This window comes from Archocentrus centrarchus, chromosome 5, assembly GCF_007364275.1.
Source record: "Archocentrus centrarchus isolate MPI-CPG fArcCen1 chromosome 5, fArcCen1, whole genome shotgun sequence".
NCBI classification, from domain to species: domain Eukaryota; kingdom Metazoa; phylum Chordata; class Actinopteri; order Cichliformes; family Cichlidae; genus Archocentrus; species Archocentrus centrarchus.
In genome coordinates, this window is record NC_044350.1 from 14,606,822 (window position 1) to 14,633,408 (window position 26,587).

At 44.5% G+C, this 26,587-nt stretch overlaps 1 protein-coding gene across 4 annotated transcripts; it reads left to right on the forward strand.

Moving 5' to 3' along the window:
• Positions 1–1,306: 1,306 nt before the first annotated feature.
• rassf5 (Ras association domain family member 5) lies at positions 1,307–25,542 on the forward strand. 4 transcript variants are annotated; one of them, XM_030730350.1, is made up of 6 exons: positions 1,307–2,140; positions 13,166–13,293; positions 21,867–21,980; positions 22,572–22,890; positions 22,976–23,091; positions 23,308–25,542. In XM_030730350.1, exons 1-6 carry the CDS (start codon positions 1,402–1,404, stop codon positions 23,449–23,451), a joined length of 1,560 nt encoding a protein of 519 aa, XP_030586210.1. In that variant the 5' UTR covers positions 1,307–1,401; the 3' UTR covers positions 23,452–25,542. The 4 variants fall into 4 exon arrangements, with proteins under 4 accessions (XP_030586210.1, XP_030586214.1, XP_030586211.1 ...); XM_030730354.1 differs by lacking the exon at positions 1,307–2,140 and adding an exon at positions 7,026–7,204; XM_030730351.1 differs by lacking the exons at positions 1,307–2,140; positions 13,166–13,293 and adding an exon at positions 16,314–17,320.
• Positions 25,543–26,587: the final 1,045 nt, after the last annotated feature.

The window sequence follows — 26,587 nt, forward strand, 5'->3', positions numbered from 1 at the left end:
ACACCTCACTGTCAGCGACAATTGTGACCTGAGGCATTGTGTTTTTGTTTTTAAAGTGAAAAAAACTACACTTCTGAAAAAGATAGATAGATAGATATTGGATGTGATTTTAGTTTTTCTGTGTGCTTAGTTTTGGTTTCTCAACCTTTCTTATGTGTTGTGACTTGTCTACTTACTGTTAGTCAGCTGCCTTCAGAAAGTGCTGTTTGTACTCTAATACTAACTCTGAACCATAATTTCGCCCCTGATAAATCCCCTCCACGTAATGAACTAAAAGTAGGACTGAAACTAATAAAAACTAAACTGAAATGAGTAAAACTGAAACTAAATGGACTCGACAACAAAAACTCAAAACAGAAATAAAAAAAATCAGAAAATCCTTAGCATAGCAGCTCTATAATAGAAATAACATGACCTCACAAAGCATGGTTTTTTTCCCCCATAATTTAAGAATTTAAACCATAAATAATTAGATTTTTTTTGTCATGGCATATTTTTTATCTGAAAGGTCAAAGGTGAACTTAATTGACAGTAATAATCTTTGGCGCCTTGCTATTAAAATCAAAGTCTGCATGTATCATATCACCTTCTTAAAATAATGGCCCATGTCATTTTTTAACGATTTTTTTTTAACCTAAATCATATTTTCAATGTTTGGTTCAGTTTTTTGTCTTTTCTGAAAAGCCTGAAAAAAATGACTTAGGCCATTATTTTAAGAGGGTGACGAACGTATCCAGACAGACCGGATATAAACAGAACTTAATTGGATGGCGGAAGCATACAACCTCGAGGTGGTAATTCTACTTTTTAAAAAAAAAATACAAAATGGGGCGAATTTATGGGATGCCAAACATCCTGGCCTTTAATTTGCTATCCCATTAAAACACACACACTGGGCACAACATAGACCATTTAAATGAGAGACCTAAATCATCATTATTAAGTTCAGCATCTCATTCTAAAGCCAGTCTCTGGTAGTTCTGCATTTTCTTGATCTGTGATTGTGGTTTCTTCTTTATGCCAGTGCATTCTCTTTTTCTTACGCAGTGGTTTCGGAAGATTATTACCATGCCTTTACATTTACAGTAAGTGCCCGGCTGGAATAAAACGCTAACAAATTACAGTGACTCATCATCAAGTTTAATGTCATGCAGTGAAGCGGGCTGGTAGCCGCTCGAAGCCAAAATCGTGGCGTTAACCAGGAATTCATGCGCGCTACCGTCGCTGGAGTCTAGGGGGAGCGCGCTCGCGGCATTTAAAACTGTCGTATCCGTTGCGTCACTACTACACGCTTCACACGGGGGAGAGTTGAGTTTACAGTCAGGGCACGGAGTGAAAACACACACTGATACACACTGCAAACAGACAAACACACAAGCACTACGGGGGGGGGACAGGATAATGGCGTCTGTGAGTGTGGTGGGGCAGCAGCCGGGTCCGCAGTTCTTCAGGCAGAAGAAAACCATCCTGCCGAGGAAATCATCCTGGGAGATGTTCAGGAGAAGCTCGGGGAGCGGCGAGGGGTATGCGTCTGTCAGTGCTGAGGGAGAAAAAGGAACGGCGGCAAGAGCAGGAATGATGCCCGCTGAAGGATGCGGGGCTCCGTCCGCCCATTCTGCGCCACGTAGCCCGGAGCAGGACAGCGGCAGGGGCACCACCGCCGGGGCACGAGAAAGTCAAAGCGGGCGCATCACTGACGACTGCAACAGTAACATGGACTGTGACTCAAACCACAACACGCGTGGTGGTCGGAGGAGCTCCTCTCTGAAGGGACCGGGAATACGCGAATCGGCGGGGAATGGACATAAAAGAGCGCACCGGCACCGGAGCGCAACGCAAGCGAGACGGGACTCTCTGAACGGAGACAGCGGGCATCAGAGCATCTCCTCGCTGGTTTCAGTTCAAGGGGAAAGCGGCGGTCTTCCGCTGGATCGGGTTACGCAGGGCAGGACCGGAGTCGTGAAGCTGGCTCGTACCGAACCTCACCGCATGGAGGCCTGGTCCATCTTTCCTCAAGGGATGGACCCCCGGGTGAAGACCGAAAGGGGTGAAGGACACCGTTTCGAGGCCAAGCCCGTTAAGCAGGATTGGTGTGACGCCTGTAGCCGGCAGGTCACCGTACAGGCACTCAAATGTCAAAGTAAGTAGTTAAAGCAGGCTACTACAAATGAGTTTCTTTTTCCCAGTGGAAATGAGTGATATCAGACTTATGTGATTTAGGACCACACACTCACTGTATACCTGCTTCATTCACTTGTATGATTACTGCTTTTTTCCTTTTCTTTATGAGATAGCGTGGAACAGGCTGCGCGTGTGACCGCAGGGTGTTTTGACTTAGAGGTCCGTGTCTTGTTTCATGAGCGCAGTTTTATGAAGGGCACATTGTAGCTGGGTGCTAAACTCTGTGTGTTTGTACACAGCCACACACACACACAAAATAGTGCATGTGCTTTTGTGAGTGACAGGGAAGGACATTTCCAAAGAGTTTTCACCACAGGCTGCCAAAATCCTTCCATGGAAAGCCCATTATCTTGTCCTGCAGCTGTGCCTCCCAGAGTTCCCACTCTGCAACCAGGCTCCAAGAAGAAAGGGATGTACTGGTGAAATCCAGTGGAAATGTCTGCTCAGCCACATTTAATAGTGACAACATATTAAATAAATCAGTTTGATGCTGCGGGATGTGAGAATGTGTTCAGAGACAGAAGCAGCATTCGTGTGCGCTGATCAGACTCCGATGATGCCACTCTTACACGCACAGCTCTGTGGCACAAAGTTTGAACCCTGCCAATTTGAGCTGGTTGTGTTGGTATGTGTTTAATGAATGCTGAGCTCAAACCGAGGTACTTTTGTGTTACTCTACATGCACGCATGCATGTGTGTGAGTGTGTGAACGCGAGCGGCTGCTGAGTTGGCATTGTGTCAGCAGTAGTTTGTCACGGGGAGGTTGTGGCTGCAGAGTAGTGTGAGATAGGGCAATCGAAAAGGATGATTAGAAAGTGAGGGAAGAAAGGGAGGGATAAAGAATGAAGCGGGTAAAAAAAACAAAAAAAAAATCCAGCAAAACAAAAAACAAGAAGAAATGAAAGGAGAAAGTAAAGGATGGCAAACAGGGGTGACTGCCAGAGATAGGAATCAGGAGAGACAAAGAGCTAAGAGCAGAGAGAGACGTGAGAGAGGGATGGAGGAAAAGAGCGCAAGTTTGTCCAGCACTGCAGAGCTGTCTGATTTAGTGTGCTATCAGCAAGAGCTCACTGGAGCGAGAGCAGAGAGATTACTGGAGCACACAAACCCTCAGAAACATGCACACACACACACGCAGTTTCTTTACGTCTGAAGAACTTCACTAACTTTTTTTCTTTCCCCCACCCCCCAGTACTCTCTTTATGTCTCAATCTAATTAGCGGTACATCTGCTCCCTTTTCTCAGAAGACATCAGAGGTGAATGCAGTGAACAGTCGTGGGGGTCAGCAGGCAAAGCTAATTTAGGCATTTTAAGGTATTTTGTGGGAAGAAATGCAGCCATAGCTGCCAAAATAGAAACGGCATGCACGCACCCTTCTCCCTGCAAATGACAGGGAGTGAGAGACAGAGGCCCTGCAACCATAAACAGCCATCATTCTTCATCTTTGTCTTATTGCCTTGCTCCCTCTGCCTTCCTTTAATTTATCACCCTCATTCTGTCTGTGTTGGCTTTGTTGCATATGAAGCCTAAACAGCTGTGCAAGCGTGTACCCCTGGGACAGTTGCGGCCTTGCTCCGCACTGGAATCTGTCAATCTAGCCAGAGTTCCCAGTCTTATAGTCTGCTGCTCTGTTGGTGTGCAGGCCTTTAACTTTCCTCTGCTGGCTTTCATCTGTGTTTGTGTTTTTTTTTTATCTTTATTGCTCCTCTTGGGAGATAGTTGAGAATGTGATTTGTGGTAAAGAAATCCCGCTCGGTAAGCTCAAAGACGTTAAACACATATACGAGCCATATGTGACATCAGGCTCCAGCAGAGCACAACATATAAAAGCATAAAATCAACATAGATTGTGATTAGTGTGACAGGCAGGGCACTTATGAGCTGTCTTACTGACAGCAGTCTGCCCCATTAGGAGAACAAAGCCTTCTCCTTTAGCCACTGTTCTCCCATTTGTGTCCAAGTGCCCAAAGCTCACTGTCATATAGACCGAACACATACATGCAGTGCACTTACTTATTATAAAATGCCAGTATAGAAACACAAATACAGAAATGAGTGTGTAGCAGATATATAAATCTATATTCTTACCAGGAGTGAAGGAGGGGAATGGCACCCCCACTAATCTCAGCTCTGGGTGTCTCCAGCTCTGGGATTAATTCTCCAGAGTGGAATCACTGGGATTACAAACAGACAGAGTCAGACGTCAGATTAATATTTAATTAAAGCTTTCAGAGAACCATGCTGCCGTGGCACTAGTACCCTGATATGTTGGATTAGGTCATGTATAAGACATGTGGCACTGGCTGTGGTTACACTGTCCCTTCTCCAAATGGCTGCAATGTTAACCTCTTTGGAGATAATCCCCGAATTTAACATCCAAGCAGCAGGTGGACAATTCACGATTTAATGTAGATGTAAGCCGATTTATGAATGTAAAATATTCCACAGCACACTTTAGGATTTGTTAATGTGTTATCTGGTACCATTATATACCGTATGAGAGGGCTGTGAGAGTCTCAGATGAGGAGATATGAATGTTGACAAATGCAAGAACGCCCTTAAAAATGTCCTTATATTTCTGTATCGTATGTTCAACAACTTTTGCTTTACAAATGACTTCACTGACTGATGGATTTCTCCAGTAATTCAACTATTTTAGATAATGATGTTTTTTAGAGACTGTTCAGGGTGGACGTGTTTGCATGAACAGTTTTTGTGGACTTTGTCATTGGTTAGCCTGTGTGTCTCTGTTCTGTTTGACAAGGTGAACCCCTGAGAGGTCAGTGATCCTCGAATTTACAACAAGCGAAGGCATTGATGAGCATGAGCTCACATACATCTCTGAATTTGTCTTACAGGTAGCCCCGCATAAGCACACAGGCAAACGTACGCTTCATGCCCCATGGCATGCCCGATGTCTGTCTAGGGAATGTATAATTTCCTTAAACTCCATCCTTATCCTACCTCTTCCTGTGGTCCACACAGTGCAGGCCTTGTCTCAGGAACTGTTTCACTTTGGCCCTTTTCACCACTGAAGAAGAAAACATGGGAGGAGGGTTGTGTTAAATGGCTCATAACCTTCTTGTCCATGCATACCGCTGCTGCCGCTCTGCCAGAGCTGAGCTGAATATAGTTTGAACAACACTTCATCCAAAGCATTCTTTCAGAGCTCATGTGTCTAAAGCTGAAATCAAGTCCAATCTGAATACAAAGCTGCTTTGAGTATTGAACAGAGCTCCATGTTCTTTAAACCATTCAACGCTTCTGTTATAATCTATTTTCACTTTCACATTGCTTTTGTTTATATTTAAAAAAAAAAAAAAAGTAAACACAGAGAGGCTTCACCCATCAGGATGCTTAATATGTTTAGCTGTAATAGAACCATATAGGACACGCAAATAAGAGTTTGAGTTTTTTTGCAGAAAGACCTGCGTGGTGTCTTGAGTTCTCCTCACTTTTCATCGCCCCCTCTGCTGTATGTATGCCAGAACAGTGGGGTTTTCAGAGAGGCTATATTTAGGTTGCCCTTGGTGGATACTGATAGCAGGACTGTGTAGGAAGAGGTGGTTAAAGCATAAAGAACCTGACAGAAACACTCTTAAGCCCCTGTTAGGTGAGGCTGATTTGGGGGATTTTGGATTCTAGCAAACACACATTACATCATGGCCAACAAACAAAACAGGCACCTCCGTGAGGAAAAGCAGTGACATGAGTGCAAAACCTTGTTACGTCACACATTTGTGTGTGAATAGCGAGCATCTTTTTCCTTTATGCTGTTCAGATCTATAAGTAGGGCAGGAAGAGAACCCTCAGCAGCACTCACTCTTTCTCTTTCACAGTGCATATTAATAAGCAACGGACTGCGCATCACCGAAACCCACACAAACACCCACAAAGAGACACACACTCACACGCACGCTCTTGAGGTGAAGCATGTTCTTCACACTGACAAGATTCACTATGTCACTGTTGAGGGGTTAGGCAGCATGGCTGACTCACTTCCCCTTCACCAGGCTGTGGAGTTTGAAATCAAGGAGACAGAAAAGTGGGGAGCAGTGCAGATAGCGTCTGCGGTGATGTTTGTGACGTATGACGATGTCCTCAGATACTGAATGAAGTGTGGAAAGTCAGCCACTGAGGGAACAGAAAGACTCCTGTTGCTATAAAGGGAGGAGAGAGAGAGAGAGAGAGAGAGAGACTCAGAGAAGCTAGGTCAGTGATTGTATTTGGGGGTCTCTGTCTCTTTAAGCTGGCTGTTCTTTACTGCAGAGTGTGTGGGTGCTGCAGCAGAGACAGAAAGAGGGAGAGAGGAAGAGAGAGGGTGAGGGAGCAGCGGTGAGAGAAAACAGCAGGACGACAGAGGAACAAGTTGTGCATCTGAGATTCAGGGCTCATGTCCTCACGCTGAGGTGTGACGGCGACCGTTTAGGCGTAGACCAGAGGAGGAACAGTGTGAGGCAAGGAGAGGGGTGAGAGCATTGGGGGAGTGTGTGAGGAGTACAGGTGGAGGGGTGGCAGAGCGTGTGGAGAGGGGGCTGTTTATTCGGAGCGTGGCACCGGTGGCAGAGTGGCTGCGCTGGGATGGCAGAGGGGGGCACTGGGGGGGCTGGCGTTGGTGCAGTCCTCAGAGGGAGAGGGGCAGCCGGCAGCAGGACAGGAGGTCCAGCGAGGGTTACACACACAGGACGGTGCCTGCCGGATGGTGCCACCATGTTCCATCCATGGCACAGATAGCACCTCTCGTCCCAGGGCAGGAGGAGGCAAAGGGGGAGGCAGGGGCTGGGGTCAGATCAGGGGGAGCTGAGCGCGTTAGGGTGGGCAGAACATTTCTTGGCCATGTGTCGCTGTGTCTGGAGGAGGTGACGGGCGATTCGGAAGGTGAGGCTGGTAGCGCCTGCTTCGGTCAGGTGTCACGGCGGCTGGGGCGGCTGCTGAAGAGGCTGCCCAAGTCTCGCTCCTGGAGCGACAGTTTGCGAATCCTCCGGAGATCATCCTCCAACGGATCTCTGCTTAACACCTCAGGTATGGCGATGGCAAAAGATTGTGTACAAGCAGTAAAATCTGGATATGTAATCATAGAACATTGATTAGTTTGGATGGATGAGAAACAGGGGCCAGTACTCTGGAAAAAACGGAAAGATGATGAGTAGACAGGTTGAGCTGGGTTGGCCTCAAAGGTCGGCCGTGGGCCAAAATATTTGTGTATTGTGCACGCCGGTCTGTCTGTCTGTCTTTGAATTGAGCCCATAAGCTCTGTTAGTCTTTGTCAATACCCCTATTGGGTGATCCACCCCCCCCCCCTCGCTTTTGTGTAAGAGCACATAGTATCCAGAGTTTATTATTAACCTACACGTTTTCAATCTGTCTAGAAAATCCTCTGTAAGTCCATTATCATATTGACTTTCATATTTGTAGCAGAAATTTGAGATTCGAGTGAGCCTGCCTGAGGCTTCATGGCATCGATTTTTCCCATGTTTTTCTCCAAATAGAGGACTAATGTATCATCAGCACAAAGTGTGACTGGGGTCAAAAGAGGCAGGGAGTGAAATGGCTGGGTGCTGCAGAATCACTGATTCAGCCAGAGACTGACAGCTGCTGTTAAAAAAACAAAAACTCTTCAGCTTATTTGTGTGTTTATGTTTGGGGGGTGTGGGGGGGGGCGCCCTCCTGTGCGAGCCTGATAAGACCCTAACTAAACATGACTCAGGGAGCAGGTTATCGTTGCCCCACCTGAGTAACGTCATGCTGCAGCCTCAAAATCTTTAGAAACACCGTCAGCAGTACAAGCTGCCACAGACAGATAATGGCTATTTTTGGGTGGTGTTCTCTCCAAGGAAACCCAATTCATCTTTTTAAGAATGAACTGGCCCAATCTGGATTCCTCAGTTTTTCTTCTTCTGCATCTTCAGTCTATATTTATCTGCCAGACAGATGATGCGAGCTGTCTGGGGATTCTTCTTAGATGTTGTAACCTGCTGAGAATATAATAACTAATCTGAAACTGACACAGTTATATAATTATGTCAGTTCTTGCTGCCAGGACTGGGCTGTAATGGAGTGTTGCTGCATATAAAGTGTTTACAAAAAAACTAGAAAAAGGGGCACTCCACCAGTTTTAAACCACATTTTCAGCACTCAGTCTGTGACTCTTAAACTTGAAAATGTAACCCTGCTCGTTTCATCGGAGGTTGAGGTCAGAAGGCTAACGATTTCATTTAAAACAGAAAGCCAAATGGAGGCTTTCTATTGTCCATAAAACATTTTTAAGCATTAGCACAAAACACAGTACACAAAAATATCCCATGCAGTATTACATTTCCAGAGTGCTCCATTAATTTGAGCAATTAGTGGCTTATTAAGGCTTTTGTTGTGCACTTTTGAAAAGTTTTGCCTGAGTGAAGCACAGTTTAATGCAGTCTATACACTGGACATCCTTTGACTGAGGCAGAAGGCTTATTCTTGAATTTTGAAACAGTAGAATGATAGGAAACTACATTTAAAAAATACTTCGGGTCTGCTTGCTTGATTTCTTCTGGAATTTTCATGCATGACGCGAGGATGAAGCTTTGGATACATGACAGATGGGGACATGTGTTAATCAGCTTCAGATAAAGGCCATATGGACATAACTGTACAGTCAATTAGCCTTAAAGTAACTGTATCACATTTAGCCTGTAATACTGAATACCAGTCATAGCATCCATCCCTCCATCCATCCCTCCATCCATCCATCCATTTCCTTCCACTTATCAAATTCAGGGTCACTTCAGGTGGACCCATTTAGGGTTAGGTTAGCATCCGCAACTTTTTATGGAAATTTCCCCTTTTTGCCATATCTGACAGAACTGCTATGGGACCAACGTACATGTGCGAGACTTCATATTTTCTGAAAATGTGCCTTTTTTAATAATCATGCAGCTTAACATAACTTAAATGATGTAATCATTACTCACAAAAATATTCAGCTGTATTAATTTACAGCTCACAGCCCTGAATGAGCCTAAAAAAACAACAAATTAAAACCCACTTCCTGCCTTGTTTGTTTGGCTAATTCTCAGAGCATCTGTAACCTCACAGATGGGAGTTTTGCGAGAGAGGAAGATACACTCTGCTGTGATGAAGATTAAGAATCTCAGTGTGAAATATGAAATCACTGTTTACGCAAATAAACACAGATGTCAAGGGGGAAGAGGGTCAGATTAAATTCAGATTTAGGATGAGATTAGACCTGTTCGGTCATGTCTGGTGGGGCGGCATATGGAGGGTTCGTTTCAGCTGTGATTAAGGCTGGAGATGGAGACAAGTATGAACATGGAAGCGTAATATTTTTATTCCCTCATTTGCTGAGAGATGGAGAACAGCCACACAGTAGGAGAACATGGATAAGTGCTCCAAATCAGCTATGATGGGATCAGACTAGTTAAAGGCCCCCAAAGACCCCAAAGCTACTCTTAAATCCCACAGAGCTCCCTTTAGGTTCATTAGTGTGTTATATCCTTGCCCCTTTTTTATGGCTACCTAACCCCTGTGTGACCCCCTCCATCCTCAGCCAGACTAGGAGTAAATACAATATGCCCCCCCCCCAAAAAAAATCTGGAACCATACAGACATCCTCCATAACCTAAGATAAACTGCTAATCTGTGATTTTACCCACGCCTGTCTCTCCCACACCCACTGTGACAGACAAAAAAAACAAACCACCCACATCCCTTATTCACGAGTTTTGATTGTATACAGAAACATCTCAAATTACTTCAGCTCAAGCTAAAAAAGGACCAGGACATGAACCAAAAACAAATAAAACAAGGGAAAATATCCTGTAGCATCCTCATCCATGACAGTCTGAGTGCTCTCCTTTTCTTCGTTAAACGCGCTGCAACCAAAGCTCCTCCTTCTTCCACACACACTGCTATCGATCCAACTGCAGCAGTGGAAGTTAACACAACCGCCACATATGGATCTGTACCTACTCTACGTCTGACTCCCTTCTTTCCACTGCTCAGAAGGAGCTTTGCAGAGCTGCATCTTTCTCTCTGTCTGTCTGTCTGTGTGCATCATCGGCTCACATCCTTCCAGAAAAAAGCCGTGAGACTGGCATGATGGGGGTTCCACACAATTGCTGGTGAAGGGGGTGTCTGCACATGCATCTCCTGCTATGGAGGAAAACTGGTCTACTATGGTAACACCAGAGCCCTTCTTCGCTTTGAAACAGCACACAGAGACACAGTGCAGAAGGAAGAAATATAATGATGAAAGAATGAGTAGATGAGAGAGAAAGCACCAAAAGAATCACAGCTTTAAAAGTCCAGTGTTTGAACTTTGTTGTTTTTTTTCTATAAGGTAGTTTCCAGCCTAGTTTCAAGTAAAAATATAGAAGATGGCATTTCCTGTAAATATCCCTGAACACAAAAACTATCTAAAATTCCAGCAGGGTGGGAGCTGCATTCAAGTTTAAGCAACTTCTCCATTCAGTAGTCGGTCTAACATGTACTTTCCAGAGAGCAGAAAGTGGAAAACCCCCTCTGCAAGTCCCAGCGAGGATCTCAGGACTGATAGGGTCTCTTTTTGCATTCAACCACCATTAGAAAATTCACCCGAGAAAAATGCTGACACTTTCCCTACTTTCTATTTCACTTTCCTAACTGTGCCTGCATCAGCACGCTCGTACGACCTTCAGAAACCTCCTGGTTCACCGGATCTGCCGCTACATGTTTTCCACCTGCTCATTAGCGCTCATCTGAAGGAGTCACATGTAATACTATGCTAAGACACACCAGCATGCCAGCAGACACACACAGCTTTATGTACATACAAGAAAAACCAGAGTTGGAGCAATACCCAAAACACTGGATTAAAGAAGGCGTTGAACCCTGCACAGGAACACTTGTGAGAATATTTGATCCAAAATGCTGAAATGCCACTTTCCTTGTGTGTTTATTTATGTGAGGCATGCTATCAGCGTGGGAACAGTGTGGAGTATAGGTGTGCCATATCTTGCTAACAGCTGTGTATCATGTAGGTGTGGAGCAGGGAAAGGTTGCCACCCTTGAGATGTGGCTCTGTTTTCCTTTTAGCATATCCTAGCCTTAGAGTTACTTATCAGAGAAAAGGGTGAGGTCCCTTTTTAAGACGTTACCAACCAAAAGCAACAGTGGTTTCTGCACGAGCAGAGCAAACCTAGCCAAATGTAGAGGGAAAAGGCGCAGCGCACGAGCCAGAATGTGGATGGAGGGGGTGAATGAAGGAAAGCAGGACAGGAAAGGAGTTTCTCTTTTTCCTTCCCCAGCGTGCTTCCTTTCTATCTCTCCTTCTCTGCAGTGACCTCTAAAGTGTCACGAGCAGAGCATCCCTTATCTGAGCTCTCCTCTCGCGTCGACACATCCCTCCTGCCGGTGACGTACTGACATCCCTCTCTCTGCTAAAGCTGAGCACATACAAACTGTTTAGAGGCCACCACAGAGAGGCATCTGTGACCTCTAAACTGTCACGAGAAAAGTTTTCTCCCACATGACCCAGCTTTGGAAGGCAGGCCCGCTGTTTTCCAGTGCCTTTAATTCCCAGACAAGCTTTTTACAGTGTAATAATGTGAAGTTGCTAACTAATTTTCCAATAAAAAACACTCCACACACAGCAGCGAGCCTTTGTAATTAAAGCTCTCCTACCACCCCTCTCTTTAACAGTGGTCATTAAGAGGCTTGTTACTATGGTTACTGATGCTGAGTGTGAGAGACGCAGTGGTGCCCCCCCCCCCCCCGAACAGCAGACAGAAAAACAGCAACTGGACTCAGCACGGCTGACTCATTCAGCAGTAGCTCCAGCAAAAAGGTGCAACAGAAAACAATATATGCTGATTTAAAGGAAGACATTTAGTATCGTGCTCAGTGCATGTGGCCCACTGTGTTTCATATAAGAAGCTTTCCTGCTTGAGAACCATAAAAGGCATCTGACTCAGAGCTTCCTCAAAATGCAGTTCTCTCTTTGTCCATGCAGCTTTATAATAAATATTTCTCTTTCTTTTTTTTTTTTTTTATCCTCTTGTGTGGATTATCTCACCGGCCGAGGAGAAGTGAGATCTGAGCCTGCGCGTCACGATGGGAAAGCCTCTGACCACAATAAAGTCAGCAACGCACAAACAAGCAGACGCTGACATATGTGGAACCACCTAGAAATTAAAGAACAGTGGACTATTTTTGGGACATTTTAGGGGAAGCAGTTCAATCTATTCTTTTCTAGCTGGGCAGTCGATGGGAGTTGACCAGTTGCAGCACTGGCAGCATTTGTTGCCCTTAAATGGAACACGCCCAACCATTGTTAGAATACATTAAAACTGTGTTACATTATGTATTTGATTTCTAATGGATATGATAGGCTCATTATGGATTGACTAATGTATTTCCACTAGAACAGAGTTTGCTTCTCTGGCTGTAGTATTAATATTATGCCAACCAACCAAATTAGATTTCGATGACCCTTAAATCTGTCATTATTGGCTAAACTTGCTTGATTACAGCACGTATTCAGCTATCAAAATATGTGGCTTTGTGCAGCTTGTGTTTTTCCTGAATCCATCATCCATCCATGTTCTTCCGCTTATCCTTTTCAGAGACGGGGGGTTGGGGTGGTTGGGTGGGAGTGTCACAGCTGTCATAGGGCGAGAGGCAGGGTACACCCTGTACAGGTCACCAGCCTGTCACTACACACCAACATACAGTCTCCTTGCAGTCACATGCCTCATGAGCTGTGAGTCTGCTCTTAGCCACTAGATGGAGCCAGATTTCTGTGTGAATGGCTCTTTTGTATGACTACCCGTTTGATTAAGTCAGAAGTGGGTCTCATTTATAACTTACATGCGACTAATCAGCATTTCACACTTTCACAGGGCCACATTATTAAATCACTGTCTGATTTAATTCACTGCTGTTCCCTCTTTGGTTCTGCCTTTCTCTGCGCTCTTGTCTGACTGATGTTTTTGTGATCAACAGACTGCAGCTACACATGTCACCTGGAGTGTAAACGTAAAGTAGAGATCGACTGCAACAAGAGGGACAGAGAGCCAGAGGAAGCTCCTTCTCCCAGAGGGCACAGCTCCTCCACAGCCCCTCAGTGCAGGGTAAGTATTTAAAAAAGATATTAGAGGAAATGAGCACCATTTTTAGGGGTATAGAGGAATGGTAAGCACTTTGCGTGTGCTGCAGAGGTGTACATGAGTCAGGACTGGAAGAGTTCATTTTACTGCATCTCTCTGTGCCTACACTTTTACATAACCATCCTCCACTTTGACTGCATGCAGTCTCTCCTTGGCTTTCTACTTATGAATGTATTTATGCACTCGTTTGCTTTATTTGGTCACTGAATGTTCCCAGGACAGAATATGCTACGTCACATTAGCATCTGTCTCACTCCTTCTCTGCTGTCTGCTCTCCCACTTTCTCCTCCATTTGCTTCTCTGCCCCGTCTCTCCAGCAGTACAGCTTCGCTTCATTCAAGCCAGGGTGGGACCTGATGCCCTCCCTCCCACGTTGTTTAATGAATTCATTAAGTGCTTTTAGTCGTATTGACCACTCAAAGGGCTTCACATGTTCACTCATTCACACACCCATCAAGCACTTTATCTATCACACACACACACACACTGATGATACATCATGGGGAATTTGGAGTTTAGCATGTTGCACAAGAGCTGTTTGACATACAGACAAGAGGAGCCAGGGAGCCACTGACCTTCCAGTTAGTGGATTTGCCTTCACCACAGTGCTGACTAAGCCTGTGTACAAGAACCTCATTTATGACATATCTGTGGAAAAGCTCCCCTATCTATTATCAGTTTTTTATATGCTAATGGAATATATATTTTTTTAATCCATGGATGATGGTAAGTCAGTAACCTAAATAAAGAAGAAGTGAATTGTTTTGAACATTAACATAAACTTGAAACTCACAGATTCAGCTTTCAGCCATGTTTCCATATTCTCCTTCTGTACAAGCCACGAGGCATCCAGTGATACAGTAGTTATGTAAAATTCATCCTCAAAATAGTGCCTCACTCTCTTTGTGTAAGCACATGGTTGTGTTTAGGGACCTATAAGAGCGTGAGTCTGCATGCTGCATTTGGCATCCCGGCCACAGTCACCCACACAATGTGCTACACACACACACACACACACACACACACACACACACACACACACACACACACACACACACACACACACACACACACACACACACAGAGTTACAGTTATCATGCAAAAAAAAAACCCTGGCTAACCAGGCAGGCCTGCAGCAAAATGTTGGCAGCTCCTCTTAAGCCCCGAGGCCATATAATGCAAAATGAGACCCCTGGTATTGTGCCAGGTAGTACTGTTCTTCTAGAGAATGTGAGCAAATGCACACAGAATAACACAATCAAAACAGCGTCAACAGAATTGGAGCAAAGTGGGTTTGTTGTTTGCGGCAGTAGTTCTTGCTCTTTATTCATTTTTCTTTCAAAATCTCAGAGCTAGGCAGCACAGTGGTGCAGTGGTTAGTATTGTTGCCTCACAGCTAGAAGGTCTGAGTTTGAATCCACCTTGGCCTGTCTGTGTGGAGTTTGCATGTTCTCCCTGTGTCTGTTTTCCTGTTTCCTCCCGTAGTCCAAAGTTACTGGGTTAGGTTAATTGGTGATTCCAAATTGCCCATAGGTGTGTGTGTGTGTGTGTGTGTCTAATGGTCTGTCTCTCTGTGTTATCCCTGTGAGAGGCTGGTGACCTGTACAGGGTGTGCCCTCCCTCTCGCCCTGTGATAGCTGTGTTTCTTCATCTGCCTCAGCGTCCTCTGTCCAGCTACATATGGCAAAAATAATGACGTAATTTTTTGTATTAATTTTATGCTTAGCCTCCGCAGCTCTTGATTGTAGTCAGTGATAATGAACTGTCAGTATTAAGTGATGATGCTGGTTTTAGGAGGATGTGAACTCAGTGACTGAGGTCTTTCTCTGTGCACATTCTGGTGTGTTATGAACACAGTGTCTTGTATTGCAGATTAGAGGAGAGCTGACACTTCATTTCCTGCAGCCCCCTTTCTCCTTTTCTTGCTCTGTTTTATAACTGTAACCGTGTGTGCGTGGTTGGTACGAGTCCTTGTTGTGTGTGCATCAGCAGAAATTGATCGCGCAGACTGCCGCAGTCACACAAAGGATCAGCACGCTGACCAGGTTTCATCGACTTGAACCCAGCAGGAATGTTATTCACGGCACATACGTGTGTGTCAGTGTGTGTTTGAGTTTGTGTGTAGCACCCCCTGCTAGCTGTCTTTTATAGTCATTACACTGATGGAAGTGGGGAGCAGAGTCGCAGGTAGTCAGTCATCGGCTGACTTAAACCTGGTGAAAAAACACCCAGTGAAAGGGTGACACACTGTAAGTGCATGCCACAGTTGTCCTGAAGTGTAAGCTTACTTGTGTGATTTTAAAATCATGCTGCATGCACTGGAACATCAGACAGATGCGCTCATCAATCTCAGCAGTGATGGGCATCGGCTGCTGTTTGACAAGGGGGTCACTACCAGAGTCAGAGGGCAGGCTGTAGGGTCACTCTGAGGTTAGGGGTCACAGTAATCTCCATGCTAAGGGCAATCATTCTTCATTTTCTTTCTCTCTCCTTGGGCACCAAAAGCCAATCCCCTCACCAAAAAAACAGCAATGGTAGTGCACTTAGTTTTGTAATATTGTATCTGTCTCCGCCTGCATTTGGTGCTGACAAATTAAGAGTCCTGATTTTGGCACGGACCTTCTTAAAAGTGGCATTTACTGTGGTTATGATGGTTTCCAGTCAGCCGTTGCACACTGCAGCTGAACGTCAGTTGCAGAGCAGCCATCTTGCCCAGCGTCTGTGCAGCTTCCTGTTTGTGCTCCTTTTTTTGTGTGTCACACAGAAGCTATGGGGCTTCATATCTCTCACCCATCAGCATTTCTCTTTCTATTTACGCATACCTCTCTTCTGTGAGAGGAAGTGGCCATGCTTTGCAGGGTGCAGTCTCTGACAGGAAGAGAGAGAGAGAGAGAGAAAGAGTGGAGGGAGAGAGAAGGGGGAGGGAGCTTGCAGGCTGATAACACGCTCAACCACAGATGGTTGAGCAAGGTTGCAAGAGAGTGAGGTGGTGAAGCTGGTGCAAAGACAGGCTGAGAGAAGAGGGAGAGGATAAGAAAGAGGGAAGCTAAGTGTGAGGATTCTGGTAGTATTGCCAAAGCGATGGAAAGGAGAGGAGAGAGGAGGTAGTACGGGATCTGTGAGCATCTTGTTTCTCCAGTCGAGAGATCTGCTGCTGCTATTTACTCAAGACCCCGGGGACGGATGGATGCTTACACAAATAAATACCAGCATAATTGACTTGGTTCTGCATGAGGGACTTAAATTGAACGCTCCTTCGTGTTGGGTCTGTACAAAGACACAGAGCAGGACTAAAGCAGGATGTGGTATTGCTTGCATTCGTGCCTTTATGAATGTGTGTTTGTGGGCATAACAGGTGCTCTCAGGTGAGCGAGGCTAACTTGAAACCAACCTGTAAACTGACTCCCATCACACCACCGCGTGCCTACGTTTGTGTGAGAGGTAGCTGCAAACTGTGCGTAAATATCTCTGTATGTGTAGCTGAGAATGCCCAGGTGCGTACACAGCACGGCCTGTTTGTGACATTCACACACACACGCATGACAGGAGGAAGTGACACGTCTGTGCTCGCGCTTGCATTTCCTGGTCCTCTCTCCGGTAGCTATACCAAAGTGCCGAACTGGAGCCGAGTTCACCTGTTTCGCCCTCAAAAGTGGGATTTAAAGCCTCTGGATGCATCAGCGCAGGAGTGCGGACTTTTTCTGGATGAGTAAAGGACAGTTGTTTGCGTGTAGACTCTGACTGTGACCAAGTGTCACTTCAAGAAAACCCATCGCTTCCTCAAGCTGTCAACGTGCTGCTCTGGTGCTCTTCTGGTGCCAGTGGCTGTCCTCGGACCTCTCCATGACCGTCAATACAGTGCTGACCCCCTCCATGACTAGCAGTAACAGCATGAGCAGTGGGTACTGCAGCCTGGATGATGAGAGCGAGGACTTCACTTTCTTCACGGCCAAGACCTCGTTCTTCCGCAAGCCCAAGCAAGCAGCTAAGGTACAGAATCAGGACTGCGCTCGACCTGATAATTGAAATTGTAATATCAGAACTCAGATGGATAAGATGGCTGGTACTCCAGTGGTGCTGCCAGACGAACTCTACTGTACCTTATATATATATTTATATATTTAAAAAACACTTTCAACAAAAAAAGCAGAAGTCAGGAGAGGAAGCGGTGTCATTTGTGCAAGCTTAAATATGCCTCTAGGTGTGTGTGTGTGTGTGTGTGTGTGCGCGCGTGCACGCACGTGTGAGAGAATGTAGGAAGGGGTTACCGTAATACATCTGCATTGTTCAACACTGATCTGTTGGCTTGTCGGGTTTGCTTGTTTTTAAGCTACAGATTCCATAGAGGCTTCTTCTCTACAGTGTGGGAGGGGAGAGGTGCCCATAGAAGCAAAGCTGATACTTTTGCACTAGAGCGAGTGTGTGTATTGTGCGTGGGTAGGTGTGTATGTGTACTACTTAACTGCACTTTCCTAGTTACCATAGCAACTCATTGCTGGTTTTGCTGGCAGTCTTCACACTTCCTGAGATTTAGTTTAGCTCTACTGTACATTTCATGACCTCATTGTGTAACAAACGATAAGTACAGTTAGTTTTTTTTTTTAAGTAGTACTTGAAAGGGAAAGTAGTACTGTGAATACTGCAGGAGAAAAAGAGAAAAGAGACTCAGGAAGTGGGAGACAGACTGACAAACCAACACAGACAGTTGGGTTCATGTAAAACATGCTCGGCCCCCTTTTTGCTGTCCTTGCCTTTGGTGTCTGACTTGGAGAAGGTATAATCTCTGAATAATTGACCAGCTGTGTTGTCAGGGTGTGGAGTTAGGGTTGCAGCCAGGCTGACACAGAAAGGTATTGAGGACGACTTGTCTGACCTGAGCGCAGAGAAGCTGCCAGCTGATTGAGACCGGTGACCCTGACACCACACGGCCAAGAAATAATGTTTAAAATATAATGTAGCAGCACTTTTAGCTATTGAACATGTAGGGAACAGCTCTACATACCCCAAAGACATTGAATTGTGCTCTTGCAGTAATAGTAGCCCTGTGGGGCAATGCATCTTTAAAGAGCAAAAGTGCTGTGTTCATCCCCGTGTTTGAATATGGAAAAGAGGTATGCAAAGATCTGAGCTGCATCTTGTAAATAGCTTGTGCTTATGCTCGCACGTGTGTGCGTGTGAGAGAGAGAGAGTACCACTGTACTGGAGGTATATGCCATTCTCTGTTATAGTTCAAATAAATGAGTCATATCAGTTTCAGCCATAACAAACAGTGATTCTCAAAATGGGACTCACAAATCTATAACCTTCTATCCAGATGCAAACCAGTTATGCTAATAAAACAAGAATATTGCATCTATTTCTTCCTCCCATGTTATCTTAGCCAATAGAAACTCAGATATGATTTTGACACGTCATGTCAAACTGTCATAAAATCGCTCACTTCTCTCAGGGTGCAACGACTTGTTCCTGCTTTTATGTAGCTTGGCTTGTTAGCCACAGCAATATTTGATCCAGTCCGCAACATCAACGCAAGCAATGCTGAAATCCAAACCAAATCATGTGCTACAACAGGCACCTTACAAGATGCTGACACTCTTTGAAATGTTCCCTCCTTTTATTCGGGCCTCAGTTATTGCACAGGTAATTGCTGCATGCACTCCACGATGCAACAAATAAAAACTAAGCTAAAAGCCAACACTACAAGAGTCACTGCATTAGCATCCCAGTGAGACCACAAACAACATATCGCGCTGTCGCCACCATAAATAGCTGAGGTTTCATTCATTGTAAAGAGTGCAAGAGTAAAGATTATTTTAATGCTGGTGCTCAAGTGTGTGCGTGCATACTCACACACAAAGCTGCACCGCTGGCAGCGATGGCACACAGCGCTCTCTGGGCTGTGAAATAGAATCAGCATGCGCTTCTCCTTGACACCTGACCCAGTAAAGACAGCGTTCCCACACGAACTGTGGCGTTTATGCACACGTGTGTGTGTGTGTGTGTGTGTGTGTGTGTGTGTGTGTGTGTGTGTGTGTGTGTGTGTGTGTGTGTGTGTGTGTGCATGCGCACGCATTTTATTTTCACAGGTGCGTGTAATTGTCAAACACAATTTTTGTGTTGTTGTGAAAGCTCTCATCATCACATCCACAGGTTAAATCTGCAGGTTCAGGTTTAAAAAGGTGCTCAGGTGATACACACACACACACACACACACACACACACACACACACACACACACAGGTTTGGAACGTGGCTTCATATTGACTGCTTTCCTGTGAGGTCTCAAGCAGTCACACAGCCTCTCTTGTCCAATTTCATCAGATTGAGAGCAACAACACTTATTTGTGTCACCCTGGAGGGATTCTATGTGTGTGTGTGTGTGTGTGTGTGTGTGTGTGTGTGTGTGTGTGTGTGTGTGTGTGTGTGTGTGTGTGTGTGTGTGTGTGTGTGTGTGAGACCCTTATGTAACTGTCATGTATGAGCTGCTGCATTTTGCTGCATTCTCAATAACACAGTAAACCAGATAACATGGCCTGTATCTATGTCTCTCACCAGTGCCCTTAATATCAGACAGTGACAGTGATTTCAGTGAGTGTGCTTATTGCCACAAGCCTATGCTTTTTAGGTACAGTTGCTTTAGCTGCATTCAGCAAAGAGGACATTTTTTGAGGATTACCCATCTCTTCAGTGCTGTGAGCGGGCTGTGAAAATGAAGTCAACAAGTCAATGAAATCCACGTGCAGCAAGAGCTGATTGTTTCATGCGATCAGATAACTTACATTATGTATGCATTAGGTAATGGAAGTGTGTTTTGCAGATTGACTGAGAGACTTTAAAGCACTTACAGTAGATCCAAAGATATCTATGTAATGTATAGCAAAACACTTAGAGTAGCTCTGGAGCTGATAATCTGCTGCTTTCCTGTAATGTGTCTGCAGACTGTACTCCGTGCGCCTCCGTGACCTGGTCACAGTCAGGACTTTGCTGACCTCCCAGGGGCGAAAACTGTACTATTGTCCCGCTCTATTGTCCTCTGATCACTCTCACTGGTGTGCAGGCAGGGCAGGGAACATTTCTGATACATTTATAAACTCACATACAAACGCAGGAATTCCTGTGAGGTTCTTTTCATTTTGTTGCTTTCCACTCGGAGGAATTCTTTATACAAGTCAGCTCCTCCATATCCCTCAAACTCCTTTCCTAACCTTGGATTGCACAACACGCTCTTTATTTTATTTATATTTTTATGAATGTGGCTAGGTCAATAAACTCAGTGGCTTTTTGTGGGTCTTGGGAGATACAGAACAGAAGGCTGTAAATTCTGTTATGACAGAGATGCTTACATTTATGCATCCGGATATGAGGAAAATACACTTCTGTTTGTAAGCTAAATAGTAAGCATCACCTTCAGTCTCTGCTGTACTGCTGCAACTTTGGCATTTTACATGATATTGGGTTATAATTGCATAGAGGAGTGCCTGATGAGAAGCACGGAGCAACCGAAAGAAAAGCCCCCCAATTCTTGCTGTTTTTACTCACACAAAGACATATCTCTCCAAAGAGCAGTTTGAAATCTACATTGAATTGTTATGCAGTTCCAGCCAGAATGAGTCCCTTATGCATGCTATTTGTTGCCATTAGGGTGCACACACACATCCATTTATTGCATTTGAATTGAAAGAAGCAGTGACTTCATCTTTCAACCTGAGGACTTCCCTCCAGAAACGACAGCTGCATCACGGCGGCGCTCTCTCTCTCTCTCTCTCTCACGCAAACACAGGCACACACGGTATTTCCCTCCCGCTGCCCCGGAAAATGCAAACGAACAGTAGAAGAGGGGAAAAAAAGCTATTGTGAGATAGAGAGGATGCATTCAACTGTACTATAAATAACCTAGTCAAACTCTGTGTTGCTAAGGCTGGCTCAGCAGCCGCTCTTTCATCACTCCTTACCCCTTCTTTTACCGCCTCTCTCTCTTTTACTCCCCCTCGTCTCTCACCTTTCATTGCCTCCTTCCTCTCTCTCGCTCTCATCCTTATTCACAAAGGGAAATGACTAAGAGGGAGGGAAAGCTGTCAATATTCTTGTGCTGCGATGCTGAATGTGCGATTAGCTCCATTCATAACATTTCCTGTCCCCGTGTAAAGCTGCCTGGTGTAACTGCGCTTTAGTGCGTATATGAACCCCATCAGTCGCAGTCAGAGAGTCAGCTTTTCTGTGTGAGGATGGCAAAGATGGAGGACAGGATAATATCAAGAGAGACCACCCTGCAAGATCTGGCCTAGATTCTGTTCAGTCTTATTTTGAGCCAAGCGTGACACCCACTAGGTCTGCAAGTCACTCGTCAATCTGTGTAGAGGGTGAAAGGGTTTCTCCTGATTCTGGCTTATCTGTTCAGAAACTTGAGCAAAGGCTATTAGACCATTTGTTTTTGAGGACAGATTGAAGCAGCACCATGTGCTGGTTAGGATAAAACACTCCTGCTACTCATGGCAGTGGTGCAGTGCTGATAATTACTCTTTTTTTTGCCTCACAGCAGAATGAAGCAAAGGAAGAATTGGAGAGAGCGACAAAAGAACTGTCAGAGGAAGACGTGCGGGCCAAGATTGAAGAGTATAACGCTCAGGTCACGGAAAATGGAATGAAATGGGTGAGGGTTTTTAAAAAATTTTTTATAATGTTGTAAATGGTGAATAGAACTGTTCAACATCAAACCAACAATGAAACAAGATTATTTTAACTTCCTTTTTTTATATAAAAGGAATAGATGACGTCAAATAAGTAGCTCCAGCCAGCAGTAGCATTGATTAACTTAGCGCACAGGTGCAAACACTTCACACCTGGCACCATCCAAAGGTAATGTTCCTGGTCTGCAGCTTCACAAGCATAGCCAGGCTCCAGGAAGTGGCCGCTGCTGGCGAGAAACATTATTCGCATGAAGTATGCAAACAAGATCAAACATGTTAGAGTGCTTTCGAGTTGCTGGTGGGTGTATTTTGTTACTTTTGGAAAGGCCCGTTTTTATGCAGATCTTTCATAAATAACTGCTTGATCAAGTTTTTCTCTGAACAGGAATTCATAACTGTAACTTTTTTCACATTTTCACATTTTCACTGTGTCTATAAATTTAAGGATGTTACACCACCGAGATCATAAACAGGCTCATTGGGCTGCATTTTGTCTGCTGTATTCTGTTATCTTGCACACATTAATGCAGAACTCTTCCCTCTGTGCGCCCCAGGCTTCAGACGGATCTTACACAGGCTTCATTAAGGTCCACCTGAGGCTCAGTCGACCAGTCACCGTCCATGGCTTGGACCAGGCGGGGTCAGAGGCCAGCGGCCGCCTCCGAACACCGTCAGAGGAGCAGGAGGCAACAGACTGTGGGCATTCTGAGAAAAGAACATCCTTCTATCTACCATCCGACAGCGTGAAGCAGCTCCACATCAGCTCTCAGACCACCACCGGAGAGGTCATTAAGGGCTTGCTGAAGAAGTTCATGGTGTTGGATGATCCCCGCAAGTTTGCGTTGTACAGGCAGACGCATCGCGACGGACAGGGTGAGGACAACACACGTAGCCGCTGGCTCGCGTGTTTTGCGGACAAGTAACCGGTAACATCAACAGTATGTTTGTCTTCTTGCAGACCTGTTCCAGAAGCTTCCTCTGTACGAGCGCCCTCTTCTTCTGAGATTGATTGCAGGCCCGGATACAGAGCAGCTCAGCTTTGTCCTTAAGGAAAACGAGACCGGAGAGGTGGAGGTGAGAAAGCACAGAAACATACATGCTTGTGGTTAAACAGGCAGGTTTTACATTTTACATCTTTATAAGTTTATTTGGCAAGGAAGGGTTGTTTAATAAGCTGCTGAGGCAGTATACTGTTTTAGATATTCACAGGTGCCAAGTACCAGAATAATATCAAGTGTCTGCAGGAGTATTATAAATTGTCTCCTTTCATTTTCTCCTTTAATCCCACAGTGGCACGCATTCTCAGTCCCCGAGCTTCAAAACTTCCTGGTAATCCTTCAGAAAGAGGAGGCGGAGCGCATACGAGCAGTGGAGCAAAAATACGCCGTTTACCGAAATAAACTACAGCAGGCCCTCCAACGACACGCCCCCTGACCCCCCCCCATCACCCGCAACATCATGACTTTAACCCAGGGAGAGACTGACCCTTTGAACCCTTCGAAATCTGTTCAGAGAGCGGAGCTCGAGCTGAACTTGTCTTTGAGCTTCAGATATACACGCAAACATGCGCACATGTCACACGTGGTTGCATAGCCTTTCTCAGGACGCATACGAGCCCCTCCCACCACCGCAGCCACCCATACGTTGCCTCCCTGTGAAGAGGATCGGGAGTCAAAAGCACTGTAAAAAAGCTACAGAGTGTGTGCTGTCTTCTAGCTGATGAGACAAGTAGTGCCAAGGACACATACACACACACACACACACACACCCATGCACACAGAGAAAAAGTTCTGTACTGTAACTTGAGTTGAGACCGATATGAATAAGTGGTGTTTGTAAAGATTCCCTCTTCTTCTGCTACTGCTGCTGCTGCTGCTACTGCAAGTGTTACTTATGCATGAGTCTCTCAGCTCATCTTCCCTGCACATAGAGTTAGGATTAAAACAGAAGGCATGATTACTTTTTTCTGCATCACGCTGGGATGGAAGGACAATCATACCATGTTGTTCCTGGAAATGATGTATCAGTTATCAGCAGATGTACTATTTTTTTTTTTTTCTGGATTTGAAAGGGAGGTATTTTAGGGTTGGAGCTGAAGTACTGGAAATCTGTGCTTCTCCATAACAAAGGGTGGGAATCAGAATGAAGGAAGCGCTTGTTTTGAAATCTCCGAACAAGCATAAGAAAGTGAGATCCATTTTCTGCTTTTTTCTCAGGGAGCATGTATTGGGAACAGAGAAAATCTAAAGGAGGAAAGATAGACCTGTTCCTCCTAGAACAACCTTATTTTAGCCCCTGTTTATCTGTTCTTATGTGCTAACTTAAACGTGTAAAGACTTGAAGACATATGTAAGTCAGGTGCTTCTTCAATCACGGCACCCCACTCCATGCTCCTCCAAACACGCGCATAATCCCAACCTGTTCCAAGATGATAACTGTGATATCATTTCCAGTTCCCCCTCTTACTTTAAAGCCCAATCAAACTTGCATGAATTCCACTTGCGAACTGCATGAACCCCACCTGCGGAGGAAGCCTACCGAGGGAGGCAACCCACAAACCTTTACGGATACACTTTACGTACACTGTTGGGGTTGCATTTAAATGTTACAGGAATTTTACACCAAAGCTTCGAGGAGCACATCTAGCGAGATGATTTTAAAGGGATTACAGACAAAAGTTTGTTGAATTAAAGATGGTGTATGTAAAAAAAAAAAAAAAGATTCTGTTTTGCACATAGATGCAGGTCACTGAAAGGCCCACACATGTGGGGCTGGGCATGCATTTAGGCTTTCTTTAATCCCCCTGCCTCCAACCTAAAAAAAAAAAAAAAGGAAAGAAAAACATATAAAGTTCATAAACATGGCTATGATGTACCAATGATGTGTTTGCAATGCATATGTATTATGTAGACACTGGAAAAAGAGTGACAAGATTGAACTTTGTTGTTATTATGAATATTTTGGGGTATCATTCCTACTGGTTGGTGTGTGTGTGCGTGTGCGTGTGTGTGTGTGTGCCTGCGTTCATTTGAGGCGATGAGGCTAACGTGAGTAATGTTTTAAAATGAGTGTGTGTGTGTGTGTGTGTCATCAGCGCGCCCTCACTGGGCCTCGCCTGTGAAGCATTGAGTGCATCCTAACTGCAGATTAGCAGACTGAGTGTGTGCATCACAGAATACATTCAACAAAACTCTTCACGAGTTTTTGTTTGGTTTTTTTCATTAATTCCATAAAAGTACTGATACTTGAGGCCTGTTGTCCATGAGCACATGCTTCTCCCTCCCTCTCTCTTTTTTTTTCTTTTTCTTTAACCACCACCACCCAAAGCCCGAGCTGTTCCTGCTGGCAGTGCCTTTTGTTTCATGTGCCCCTGTGAGTCTGTGTAAGGTGTGTTTCAGCACACAGGTGCCTGAGTCATGCGTGTGGGTGTTTTTGCATGTGTGCAAAACCCGTGTTCCTTGGGTGGTGCTGCTTCTCTCATTTTTCTCTCCTGTCCTGTAACACTCATGTCGTCCCACCAAACCCTCTGTGGGAATGTATGTTTGTGTGTGTGTGTGTGTGTGTGCACGCGCGCGTGTGTGTGTGTTATTTATTTCACAGTTCACACCATCCACATTGTTATTATGTAACAAATGTGGAGACCTGATGCTTTTTTTTTTGCAATTTACTTTATTTGAAGACGTGTGTATATCAGTAGAACTGTACAGAATATGAATAATAAAAAGTAAATTCCTTTATTGAAATGTTTGCATTTGTTCATGTTTTTATTTAAAGCAGAGCAGTTTAAAACATTTCAGAGCACAATCTTATAATGTGAAAGCAAGACTTAAATGCTTTATTGCAGCAAGTTGTCACGTTGTGATACAAGAGAGATATGTGTACAAAAACCATACAGTCCTTAACAAATTTATTAGGCCGCCACCCAGTGTAAGGTTTATGCTTAAATTAACAGTACTGGTAATAAGCAAAATCATTTTTTATGTTTCTGTAGAGGTTAATCCACCAGTGTGTGCAAGCTCTTTTTTATTTTTAATCCTAAAATATTACTTTTTTAAATACCATTTTCTAATTTACTGTTTTACAAAAAAAGCTAAAAAAAAATATGAAAGCACATTATTATTTTTTTAATAAGATGCCACATTGCAGTTATTTACGTGCATTGCTGAAGAGAAAAAAATGAGCTTTAGTCATTGAATTTTATGCTTGATTCATTCCCGACTTCTCAGAGAAGTCCAGTGTGCCGGATTAAAAGGGAATTTTTTTAGTTTAAACATCTTTTTGACAGATTTCTAAAATATTTGTGCTTTCTTGTTTTTATGACAGGTGGTCTAATTATTAAGCCCTGTATACAATTTAAACGTAAACACACGTCATACAAAGGCATATTACACCTGTTCACCAATTACAAACAGCACGTGCAGGAGTAATTACAGATACATAAAGTCTTTTAAAATGGTAACGTTAAATCAGAGAATGTGTCTCTTTCCAGGCAGTGAATGAGAAACAGGACTTTTTTCTTTTTCATTTTCAATGCAGACTAATAAGAAACAGGACAAGATTGGAAACAAAA

Coding starts and splice junctions, on each gene's coding strand:
- rassf5 (XM_030730350.1), top strand. CDS start 1,402: ATGGCGTCTGTGAGTGTGGTGGGGCAGCAGCCGGGTCCGCAGTTCTTC. Junction 21,981..22,571: donor CGGAAAATGGAATGAAATGG/GTGAGGGTTTTT, acceptor TGTGCGCCCCAG/GCTTCAGACGGATCTTACAC. Junction 22,891..22,975: donor GACGCATCGCGACGGACAGG/GTGAGGACAACA, acceptor GTCTTCTTGCAG/ACCTGTTCCAGAAGCTTCCT.